Source organism: Geotrypetes seraphini, chromosome 4, assembly GCF_902459505.1.
Source record: "Geotrypetes seraphini chromosome 4, aGeoSer1.1, whole genome shotgun sequence".
In the NCBI taxonomy this organism is placed as follows: domain Eukaryota; kingdom Metazoa; phylum Chordata; class Amphibia; order Gymnophiona; family Dermophiidae; genus Geotrypetes; species Geotrypetes seraphini.
The window spans coordinates 83,152,467-83,165,307 of record NC_047087.1 but is presented as its reverse complement, the minus strand read 5'-3'; the positions used below and the strand labels follow the sequence as shown (position 1 = coordinate 83,165,307).

The window sequence follows — 12,841 nt, the reverse complement described above, 5'->3', positions numbered from 1 at the left end:
TCTGGGGGATCCTTCACGCAGGTACGGATGTCGACGCATGCGCACGACATCACCCCATCGATGTTTGCACACTTCCAGATGCCTCGAGATGCAGTCACCGAGTTAAGTGTGCCGCGGCTTTGAAAAGTTTGCGAGGCCCTGCACTAACACGTGCATATAGCAGATTCAAATGCATTACTGTGGGGCACACTCATATATCCTGTGGTAGCTTTTGTATGTGTATGCGTTGCTTACGTACTAAAAAAATAAAATTAATGTTTTGGTGCTGGGACAGAGAGTGGGCACAGCTATGTTACACCCCCTTACCCCCCTTTTTATCAAGCTGTGTTAGTGGTTTTTAGCGCAGGCCGGCGAGGTAAGTGCTCCAGCACTCATAGGAATTCTGTGAGCGTCGGAGCATTTACCTCACCAGCCCATGCTAAGAACCCTTTGCACAGCTTGATAAAAGGGGCTGTTAATTGGCTATTGTGTGAGTATATGAGCCTTTAGTCCCTGATTCTATAAAAGATGCCTACAATTAGGCTCCTAGATTGACATGCCTTGCTAATCTAGGTGCATAATTTAATAATTTTTCATTGGCTTAATCAGTGCTGGCAATTGAACGTGCCATTAAAAACAAACTATTTAAAAAAATGAATTTGCCAGTAGGCACTTACCACATCAATATAGGCATCTACACCAAGGTGTCTACCGCCAAGTAGGTGTGATTGGGGGTAGATTTGGGCAGAGTGTGGGTGTGGATTAAGTTAGTCACCAGTGGGTGCCTACTTTATCCGCACTCATTTAGGCCAAGAAAAAACCCTTGCCTAAATGGCAGCACGCCTACGGATTTAACACCTACCGGCAGCTAAAAACGCTTAGGCGTGATTCTAGAAATGGTGGCTAGCATTTGATTGACAACCATGCCAAATGTAGGCTAAGAGTTGGACAGCGTTTATAGAACCAAGGCCTTGCTGCTCACACAATAGTTGTTGGTAAGTGCTCACGCGGAATGGCCACACGCTAATGGGAAAATTATCATATGACCATTATTGTAGAAATAGAAAAATCAGCCATTTACTGGCAGCGCTAAAAGTGGCCTTAGCTTGTGGGAAAGACCCACCTTGGAGAAGAGCGTAGTCCACTTTCTGGCACTGCTTAATAAAATAGCCCCTAAAATTGGTGCCACTCTCAACATATACTGACAGTGGCTGACCTTCATTCCTAGGCTTCTACCTGGAAGACATGTGATAAATTTTAATTCAATCTAAATTGCAGTTAATTATAAATGTACTAAATTTTCTTATGAAGACTCTATCCAATACACTTCTATTCAGCAAGATAAAATAGGTTAACAGTATGAAAATATATATTTTTTTGCAATAATAATATACATTGCTGTCCTGGAAATCATTACAATTTATATTTCAGACACTCGTAATGCAGTTTCTTTGTTCTAGATAGCAGCTAAGTATTGATCCTAATGTTTCTATTTTATTCATAATTTGATTGGACAGATGGCAGTGGTTTTTTACATGATTTGGTTTTCCTGGGACTTATTTTTTTTTTCTCTTTAAGAGAAGAGAATTCTTTATCCCACTTTGTCACAGCTGGTTATCAATCAATCTGTGTTCACGGTAGAATGGTGATAGCACATGTTGTCCAGGGGCCAAATCTGATTGGCTTGCAATTTTCAACAGTGTTTTGATGACAGGAAAAAAACATGTCTACAGCAAGGGACTGTCAGTGCACCGCTATATAACTATCATTAATCAAAAGCAACAACAAAGAATGCATTCATACAGGCCAGTGACTGCCAAATTTCACAATCAAAATCACCCAATTTCTATTACAATTTCCTCTTCAGCCATGTTGTTTTTGTTGTTTTGCTTTTTTTTCATCTGCTCTGTATTTAATAAGTTACAGATTCTAACTATTAAGCACTAAAGGAGAGCAATGTTGTATGATATTTTGAAAAAGCTGTCTTATTTTAGCAAGCACATTGTCCAGTTGATTCAAAATTCTCTCTCAACTGTGTGATTAGAGGGAAGGGTTAATTTCCTTAAACGCTTTAACAGAACTATGGATGGGTATTAGGCTGTGTTGGGAATGGCAAAAATGTTGGTATCCTGAAAGATAATGCAATGTGTACAGTATCTTAGATGTTCCCTATTTATTCACATATAAATTTTACTGATGGGAAAAGACTGAAACTAAAAATATATTTTCACCTCATCAAATTTTATGTTGTAGATACTTCTACTAACAAGGCAAATGGAACGCAATTGTAGCAACATGAGGAATTTGGCAGTAATGAGTGTTGCATGAATCCTCAGTGCTTCTACCATATTCCACCAATAGAAGAAAACTCTCTGTCAGACTTCACATGTAGGCAGGCAAACTGATGTCCTTTAGGTGAACTTTCTAACTTTCCAGAAAGGTATAGAAGTTTCAGGAAACTGGTAGGAACATAATTAGTAGCATATGACAATTGGTAGGATCTTCCTACCAATTTTTGTCCTACCAATTGTTGTACCTAATTTACCTGATGGCTTTCCGAAAGGCAGTGAAGACTTTCCTTTTCGGTCAATGATGACTTCAACAAACAGACTCCTCTCCATAAAATGACTCCACCAATTAGACTCTAGCCCTTTTTGCCTCCTTCTATGTACTTCCCGAATGTATCTGTCATGTCTGTGGACTTATTTTGTGACTGTCTTCTTGTAACCCGCTCTGGGATAAAAATTGAAATAAAAAAAAATAAATAATTGTCCTACCCTGTCAAAAATGTCAAAATTAAAAATCTAAATAGTTCATGGCTTGTTATCAGCTGATCGATGAACCACATCACCTTAAAATCTGTATATTGTGTGGATCTCCACATTTAAATAGCAGTTTTCTGAAATCATTATTTGCATGTGTAGACAAACTGTGAGTTAGCTACTGTAGGTGCCATCGACTCATACTCAAGTCCTAGCTACTTGACGAATTTCAGATCTAAAGAGAGATCAGTTTTGTGCTAGTTTTGTAAGGTCCTCCAAGGTCAACCCTATGGTTGTTTTCAACATGTCCTGCATCTGATTGCAGGTCTCCCTCTTCGTCTGGTCCCTTCAATCTTCCTAAACATAACGTCCTTCTCCAATGATCTTTCTCTTCTGACACTGTGACCAAAATAAGACAGTCATAGCTTCATCATTTGGGCTTCAAGTTAACATAGCTGGTTTGATCTCTTCCAGAAATGATTTGTTAGTTCTTTTGGCAGTCCATGACACGCATAAAATCCTTCTCCAGCGCCAAAGCTTAAATGAGTCAATCTTCTTTCTCTCTTGGTCCTGTAGTATCCAGCTTCCACATGCATATTTGCATGTATAGCCAAACTGCATGTGTACAAGCTACTATTTCTACTCGGAGATGTTTCTACAATAACCTCCTAAATCTCAAATTGAATTTATCATCCCTAAGGCCTCCTTATATATACATAACAAAAGGGCTTTTAATTTATGATGCTTGAAGCATTGATGAATGGAGGTTCTAGGTTCTATGATTTTAGCTTTGGAAATTGGGGAGGATTTTGTTTTGAGGTTAGAATTTGGCATGGGCCTGATTCTAAATATCACACCTAAAAAATCAGTGCTGACTAGTGTGTTGCTAAGTATAATTCTATAAATGTTATGCACACCTTATGGAATCACACTTAGCACTGGTATACATTGTAACTTTTATGTGCACCCATCGCACATCAACGTATAAGCCAAAAAACATGCACATAACTTATAAGAATGCCCAAGATCTGCCCCTAACTACACCCTTTTTCAGATTCACCCATTTAAACTGGCGCATAATATTTTCAGCAGTGTGCATACCAAGTTGTGTGTATAACTTCCAATTAATGCCAATTAGGCTTGTTAAACAATTAAGTTATGTATGCAAATTGGCTTTGTGTACCAATTTGCACGCATAACGTAATCGTAGGGTACCATATTCAGAGTGTAAAATTGATTTTATTGTGAAGTATATATTTCAGTGTAAAGGTATAATAAGTAAAATGAAAGCCATAGATCAACTGAGGTCTCTGGCACTAGATAAGGAGTCGGCGGCTTTCAAGTACCTTCAAGACATCTTCCCTAATCTTTCTGAAGCTTAGGTCAAAGATACTGTCTTTGTCAGACCACAAATAAAGAAGATTATGGAGTGCAATTTCCCAAGAAGCTAACTAGAAAGAAGAAAGCGGCTTGAAAAGCTTTGTCACAGTGGTTAGGGACTTCCTGGGCAATCACAAGGCCAAAAACTGTGTGGAGTTGGTTAAGAATCTGGTGAAAATTTACAGTAAAATGGGAAAATATTGGACTCAGATGAGGAAAGGAGGGAGAGTTGTGAGGAATGGAGTAAGGGAGGGAATGATGTCAGATGTGTGAGGGACAGGGAGAGATGGATTTGGGGATGGCAGAGGGGGTAGAAGGAAGACAGGGAGGGGGCTGAAAAGGGACAATAAGAGACGGATTTGGAGAAGGACAGAGGGAGTAAGAGAGGGAGAGATGGACATGGAAAGCAGGGGGAAGGGAGAAATGGATGAAGGGGACAAAATGGGGAGAGGGAGAGAGAGATTTGGTGGAGGGGGCAATATAGGTAAAGGGAAAGAGATTCAGGGGAGGGGACAGCAGAGAAGGAAGAGAAGACATGGCTAGGGAAAGGCGGAGGGGATATGGACTGGGGACAGGGAGAGGTGAGAGATGTCATACTTGGGAGTATACCAGGACCTCTGCCTATACTGTGCTGCTGCTGCCTGTGGCTTTGTGAAGAAAGAAGTGTAGCTGGAAAGAAGGAGGAGAAGACCTACTTGGATGTTTTAGAGCCAACCAGAACACAAGTACACATTCTTGGAAGGGGGCATGAACTTGGGACATAGGATGGAAGGATGGGGGAAAGAGATGCTGAGGTGGGGGAAGGAATAGAAAGGGAGATTTGTGAGTGAGAGGGAAAGAGGTGGTGTACATGGGGAAAGGAAGAAGGAGGAGAATTATTGGACATGGTGATGGGAGAGGAGTGAGGTAGAGAGAGATAAGAGGGGGAAATGTTGGATGTGGTGGTGGAGAGGAAACAGTGGAACAGATGGAAATGGATGCAAGAGGGAGGAATTTTGGACATGGTGGAGGAGGGAATAGAGGAAGAGATGTGGTATGGAGCTGGAGAGGGGAGATAGAAGCAGAAATGTTGGACATGGGGCTGATGGGTAGGGGCGAAAGATGCTGCACACAGTCTGGGGCATAAGAGAGGGAGAAATATTGGATGTGGCAGTAGAGGGGGTGGGAGAGAAGCACCCTGGATCTCTCTCTCACTCTCTCTTTTTCCCCACTACCTTTGCACCAAGGGAGGGAATGAGAGAGAGATGGTGGACAGTGAGAGAGAGGAAGACGTTGTGCATAGAGGTGGAGAAGAGAGGAAGAAATCCTGTGCAGGGGAGGGGAAAAAGAGTGCACTTTGTGTAGTTTAATTTTGTGGTTACCATTGTATATTAATAAGATTATATTGTGTGTATATGAAAAATGAATGGAAGAAATGCTGTTTACAATTAGTACTATTATTATGGGGCGTGAGATCTGGGGAGGAGCTTGGGCAGGTCTGGGATGGGGTCTACTACTATTAATTATTTCTATAGTGCTACTGGGCGCACACAACGCAGCACAGAGTCACAAAGAGTAAGAAAACAGTCCTTGCTCGAAAGAGCTTACAATCTAAACAGGCAAGACAGACAAACAAGATTCCATGGATACAGTTAAGGGGAACGGTTAATCAACGGGTTGGGTTGGGTTGGAGGGTAGGGGAGTATAGATAAGGATTGAAAGCTATATCAAAAAGCTGGGTTTTTTTAGTCTGCTTTTAAACAAGGGAAGGGGCTAGACCAGGGGTGGGCAACTCCAGTCCTTTTGGGCCAGAATCCAGTCAGGTTTTTAGGATTTCCCTATGAATATGCATGAGATCTATTTGCATGCACTGCTTTCAATGCATATTCATTGGGGAAATCCTGAAATACAGGAGTTGCCCACCCCTGGGCTACACAGACAAACTCGGGTAATTTATTCCAGGCATAGGGGGCAGCTAGATGAAAGGAGCAAAGTCTGGAATTGGCAGTGGTAATACTAAGAGTGACTTATCTGAGGAACGGAGTTCTCTGGTAGGTGTATAAGGAGAGAGAAGCGAGGAGAGATATTGAGGGTCTAAGGCAGAGCTTTTGGGGCCCACCAAAACAAAAAAGTGTACTCTAGTCCATGTACATATAAGTATACCATAACCACCAACTTGTAACGTATCCGGTAATCTAATTTCAGCCAATATAATAGAGTACAAAGAAATGTATATTGAAGCAAGATCCTCAATATGTGTCGCATTAGGATAAAAACTTATATTGAAAAATCTTGCACTATAACTATGACTAATTTAACCTGTAAACTGTATTTGCAGGGGTTCTGTTCCAGGAACCCTGCGAATCTTTAAAAAATGCGAATACGGTTTTTCGTGGGAGAGGCAGGAGCGCTGGTGAGTGAAGGCGTGTCAAAGCAGCCCCTGATTGGTAAGGCCCGACTTAGTGCAGGAAGAGGCGGTCGGAGCATACAGCAAGTGATTTCCTGCACTCGCCGGTGCTCCGGCTGCTCTCTCCTGCCTCTCCAGTTGTCCTCTCCTGATTTGCGGTCGGAAAATACTGCGAATGACTGGGACTGTGAACCGCCAACCGCGAACGACCGGGGGAACACTGTATTATGGATATTGTTATTAGATCCCTAGTATGTGTCGAGTTAGGATAAAAACTTGTACAGTAACTTTTGTAAATTGTAACCTCTTAACTGTATATTGTGTATGTTGACTTGTAACCCATCCTGGGCTCTTTGGGGAGGACGGGATAGAAATTGAATTGAAGAAATAAAATATACTGCAACCTGTATATTATATATAATGTTAAGTAATTGTTTTGTTTAATATTATCCATTCCATGAACATTTGCTGGAGTGATGCTGTGCCACTAAAGATGTGGAAAACTTGTTCCAACTAAATCTCTCATAAATTCATGGCTGACAGCTGGTCACCCTAATGCCAAGGTCCTTTATTTTCAAAGTATACAGGCATTGTTACTGCAAAATTAGAAATACATGCATGTTTTTCTGGCTTGCCCAAAACATGGCCACAGCTTTCCTTTCCCGATCTGTGCATGAATTGGCTTTTTTGCGTGTAAGGAGTAGCTTCTAAACTTGATGTTTACATGTGTAGGGCTTTTAGTCATGAAAATTCAACTCTTTTCTCAAGTGAAGGATATACAAGACTTCAAAAATTACTCTCTCTCTCACATATATGCCTGACTGAATTCCACGGTTTCTAACACTGCCTGAGACAGCAAATGCTCAATGGCCAGAGACTCATGTTCTCTAACCTCTCTGGCCATGCATTTGAAAAACTTTAGCAATCATAAGAAAATAAGAATAGCCTTACTGGGTCAGTAGCCTGTTCTCAAGGTGGTCAATCCAGGTCACTAGTACCTGGCCAAAACCCCAAAAGTAGCAACATTTCATGCTACCAATCTAAGGCAAGCAGAGTCTTCCTCCATGTCTTAATAACAGACTATGGACTTTTCCTCCGGAATTTGTCCAAACCTTGCTTAAAACCAGCTACGCTATCCGCATTTTCCACAACCTCTGGCAATGCGTTCCTGAGCTTAACTATTCTCTAAGTGAAAAAATATTTCCTCCTATGGGTTTTAAAAATATTTCCCTGCAGTTTCATTGAGTGCCCCCCCCTAGTCTTTGTAATTTTTGACGGAGTGAAAAATGGATCCACTTGTACCCGTTGTACTCCACTCAGGATTTTGTAGACTTCAATCACAGTATGAATGTTGGCTTGGATAGGTGAAAAACCCTGGGCCTGTACAAAACAGAGAAATCATTCAGAGGAAAAGATGATATATTACAAAACCCCACTGAGCACCATAAATTCTGATATTTGGAAATTCATGGGCTTGTTTCACAATACATCATTCATTCCTCTATTCTGAGGAAAGTCATACAGCAGGGACATTAGTGCCATAAAAAACACCAAAAATGAGGATCTCAAGGATCTCATCCTCCAAGGTATTTTGATGACCCCTGTGTTCCTTGCCCACTGCTCTACGAGTTTTCTCTAAAGAGCTATGTTGGAAGTCAAGATCAGCTATTTGGTTCCTAGGTAAATTATTAAAACTTCTCCTGTGGCATAAAGCTATCAGCAGCAGGTCCAATAACATTCTCCACAATCCAGTCTACTGTAGACATATTTCATGGTTCTCTAAGCCAAGATGTTTGCTTGTTCACCCAGCAGAGGTCCCTTTTGTAAAACAAAACACGTAGCAGCGATTGCATATTCATGCCATCTGGAGCTGTGTTGGCACCCTGCTGATTTTGGCCTTCTTGTTTTATGATGTCCTTTTTGGAAGCTGTCCACATCCCCCTGGGCATGGCCGATGGGGCACTGGGTCAGTTGTTGATCTTGTTTTTGGCATTTTTCCTGGTAGTCAAAGCAGGAGTTTGCGTTCTCTAACTGGTATTTGGCATCGTCCCACAAAATATAATTTTTTTTTAAATTATTTATCAAGATGAATATCTCGGAGGAGGGAGCTGCCTCCCTACAAGGGGGGGGGGGGGGTTTTGCTATATGTGTTTGTCTTAAAGTTAACATTGCTTTAAGTTTTGCGGACTGTAAGAGACAGCACACAGTGAAGGTCTCTTTAAAGAGGCAGCAGTCAAAACCCCAGTTGTTTGTTCTTTTTGTGCAGACACCTACAGTCAGCAAGGAGCTGTTTTGGAGGTATGCCACCACTTTGGGCTGTTGAAACAGTTTCCACGGTGTCCCTTTAAGAATTTAAAGACTTTAGGGTCCTTTTACTAAGGCACACTAGCCGTTTTAGCGCCCGCTAAATATTAGCACGCTCTACACGCCAACGCGTCCATTATAGTCTATAGCGTTTAGTGCGCTAAAAGGGCTAGCACGCCTTAGTAAAAGGACCCCTTTGTTTTAAACATTGAAGTCACCGCAGCAGCAGGATGCTGCCTTTGTCACACAATACAGTTTCTTTTTATATTGTTATGGTTGCAGACAAAGGAGAAACTGGCCTTTTGCACACCTGGCCACTTTAAATCTGCCCGCTGGTCCCCTGAACAACTATTCATCACCCTTACTCAATTGGGATCGGCCCAGCCACATAGCTGGTGGCCAGATTGTGCTTTCGACCATGGGCAAGAGGCGAGCCCAGGGATTTAGGCAGGCTGTTCGGTCAGGTTGATGTGATGGTTCCAAACTTTGTAAAACACCACAGCCTGATTTGACATGCTGAGCAACGAGAAATGATAAAGCATTGACGCTTGTGAAACGTTTTCATTGATTATCTATAGAAGCCTGTGTGATATTTCTTGTAAGATTTGCACTCTGCTTTTTGGAGTTGTTCATGGTAGAGCTTCTTTGGTGGTGGTTGTTTTTTTTAATGATACATTTTTTTATCTAAGCACAGATCTTAGCGTTCAGAAAGTCTTCTGACCCTCTCTTTCCCTGCTATGGCAAAAATGTGATACAAGTGATTTCATATTTTTTTTTGTTTACATACCAGGCAGCTATACCTGGAATTCCTTACCACCAGCTGTTAAACTGGAATCAAATTAGATGGGGTTCAGGGGAAAATGTAAAAACTTATACTCCCCCCTCCCCTTTTACAAAACTGGGCAATAGGTTTTTAGCACCGTCGGTGCGCTGAATGTTCTGTGCTGCTCCAACAGTTTCTATAATCATTGGAGCATGCTGGTCAGCGCTAAAAACCTCTTGCACGTTTTTTTTTTGTTGTTTTTTTTTTTTAAGGGAAGGGGGGGATGTTATATGTTTAACAAATTCATTAAAAATAATTCTTAAAACTAATACATATTTTTGTTCCCTGTTTTTTTTTTTGGGGGGGGGTTAGAAATCTGTTTAATATTGTAGTCTTCATTGAGCCACTGCATAGTAGCTGAAAAAAAAAAAAATATATATATATATATATATATATATATATTTATTTATTCATTTTTGAAACTTTCAACAAGTGTAACATAAGATACAATAATTTTATACTTTAACATCACTTAATATACCATCAAGTTTAACTCATCAAATATCCCTCCCCCTTATACCCAACAATTGTACTTAAGCATAATAAATCACAAAATATTCCTCCCCCCCCAAACCCGGTAACTGAAAATATTAAAACAGTATTAGTAATGTATTTAAACACCTCCCCCCCAAGCACACACACACACACACACTTTTATCAAGCCGTACATAGGATTAGAATGGGTGATTCAGCATTTAGATCATGCTCCTCGGCAGTGCGACTTTTTAAAAAGGGTGGGGGTGGGGGTGGGGAGGGTTAAGAAACCAGTAAACATACTTTTGAATAAGGATGGATTGGTGTGTTGCAAATTAACCTTCGCCTTTTATCAAACTGCGCTAGAAGTTTTTAGCATGGGCCGGCAAGGTGAGTGCTCCAATGCTCATAGGAATTCTATGAGCATCGGAGCATTTACCGCACCGGCTCACGCTAAAAACCTCTGGCGCAGCTTGATAAAAGGGGCCCTAAATGAGCTGAATGTTTTGCAAAATATGCTGTCCAGGTCATTGGGATGCATTGTTTTGCATTATTGTTTTTATACACATTGCGGTAGCCTGTTACACAAATACTTAACTGCTCCTGTAAAGGCAATAAGTATTTATGTTAAAAGTGTGCACCATCTCACAATTTTAATGTACAATTTAGAAAAGGCTTTATGCTCTTCAATGCTTCAGTGAATCATGAGTGTATCACAGTTGTGCTTTAACATGAATATTTAGTGCACTTTGATAAATACACTCTACAGTTAATGAATATATCACAATTGTGCTTTAACATGTGTATTCAGTGCACTTAGAGTGGACTATATTTGTCAAAGTCTTCCTGCTCAACTATACGAGAGCAACAGAGTCAAAACAAAGAAACTGAGTTTTGTTTTTCTGGAAAACACTTTTTTTTTTCCAGTCTCCTCAGCTTTTTAATTATTGATTAAAATCAATATTAATGCATCTTTGAAATGAAGCGTTTTCCCTTGTGGTGGAGTTTCCACCCCACCCCCTTTACTGTTCCATACGAAATCCACAGTGGTCTTAAGCTCATTTCCCCAACCAGAATTGCTTGGAAATAATGTGATGTAATATATCAAGGGACTGTGACTGGCTCATCTTTAAAATGGTTTCCCCGCTTACGGTCAAAGGGGAAAAATAACAAAATGTGATTCTGGCAACTGAAGACATGATGAATCTGATCTGTCATGGCTTGTGAATTGCTATCTGCTAGCTTAATGTTGCCATACTCCAAAGAACAGAGTAGTAATATTAATAGTACTCTAATAGTGAGTGAACATATAGTAACACTAATTTTATGGCTGTAAAGTTTTTAACTAATGCATGGAGCTATAAAAGTGTCATAGAGATTAATATCAGTGGAATTGTTTAATCTCAGATAATAAATGATCTTTGAAAGATGTATCTTGGATGGATACAGATCTGTACACTTCAGGTGAGGTACTTTGTCTTCCCAATTGTCAGCTGCTTAATGATGCCCATTGCTTTGTTCTACATCTTAGGTATGATATTAAGGATGATTACACCTTGCGAATTAAAAAGGCCTTGAGTACTGACGAAGGATCTTACTCGTGCGTTGCTGAGAACAGAGTTGGGAAAGTGGAGGCTTCAGCTACCCTCACAGTTCGAGGTATGTACCAAATACTTCAGAAGAAAGGAAGGAAAAAAATGCAGGTGGTAAAAATTAGATATATTTATAATGCACGTCGTCAAATATATACATCTGAATATATATACATGGAAAACTAGCTCTGTCGATGCACTTGATCACCTGGAGAAATTGTTTTTTTGCTGGAGAAATTCACATCCATTTTCAGAGATCTCATGATTAGGATCTTCGTAGGGTTACCATATGACTCCAGAAAAAGGAGGATGGATTGAGACTTCAGGGTTTATTCTCCTGAAAGCAATGGAAGTAAAACCCGGATATCTCAATCCGTCCTCCTTTTTCTGGAGTCATATGTCAACCCTACATAAGTTAAAGCTCTGGATTTGTGAGTAGTGAATTAACAGTAAGATATTTTAGGGAGGGACATATGATACTACAGCAGAATTTTAGGTTACTTAGCACATAACAAAAAACAACTTTGGCAGTTGGAGAATTAGGACATCAAAAATGTACAGTATGCATAATGGCCTGAACATGCATCCGGATAAAACCGTCCATGGTGGAAAGGTATCGGGTCTGAAGAGGATGATTTAATAGGCACATTCTAGCCGTTTAATCAGATGGCGACTTAGAGAACGGGTTCTAAAAACTGTTAGTCTCCATGGGCTCCTTTTATCAAGGCACGCTACGGGGGTTAGCGCGTTGGACATTTCACCACACGCTAACTCCCACGGTAGCCTAAAACCCTAACGCCTCATCAATGGAGGCGTTAGGTACTAGCGCGGCAGGCAGTTTAACGCACGGTATGCTGCGCCTTTGTAAAAGGACCCCCATGTTCCACTCACAGTTGTTGAAATTTGCTTGCAATTTTTTTTTAGGATTTTTAGTCAGAAGGATTAAGAATTTTCAGATTGGTGGGGGCTATTTCTGTCCTAATTTGACTTTTGAGTATGTCCGCCTGGGGTGGGAGGATATTTTTAATCTGAATAGGGTAAGGTTATTGGGATAGTCTATGTTTCTGTGTTTTATTGACTAATCATTGGGTGGGGGTGGGTAGGAGAAAATGGTTGGTTATGCATATTTGTAAGTTGAATG

The 12,841-nt window shown here is 40.6% G+C and overlaps 1 protein-coding gene across 1 annotated transcript in view; it reads left to right on the top strand.

Moving 5' to 3' along the window:
• Positions 1-12,841, top strand: part of ROBO2 (roundabout guidance receptor 2) — an 884,946-nt gene that overhangs the window by 608,992 nt on the left and 263,113 nt on the right. Inside the window, 1 exon segment of the mRNA XM_033941714.1 lies at positions 11,640-11,767. Within this exon segment, the coding sequence (XP_033797605.1) occupies positions 11,640-11,767 (128 nt within the window).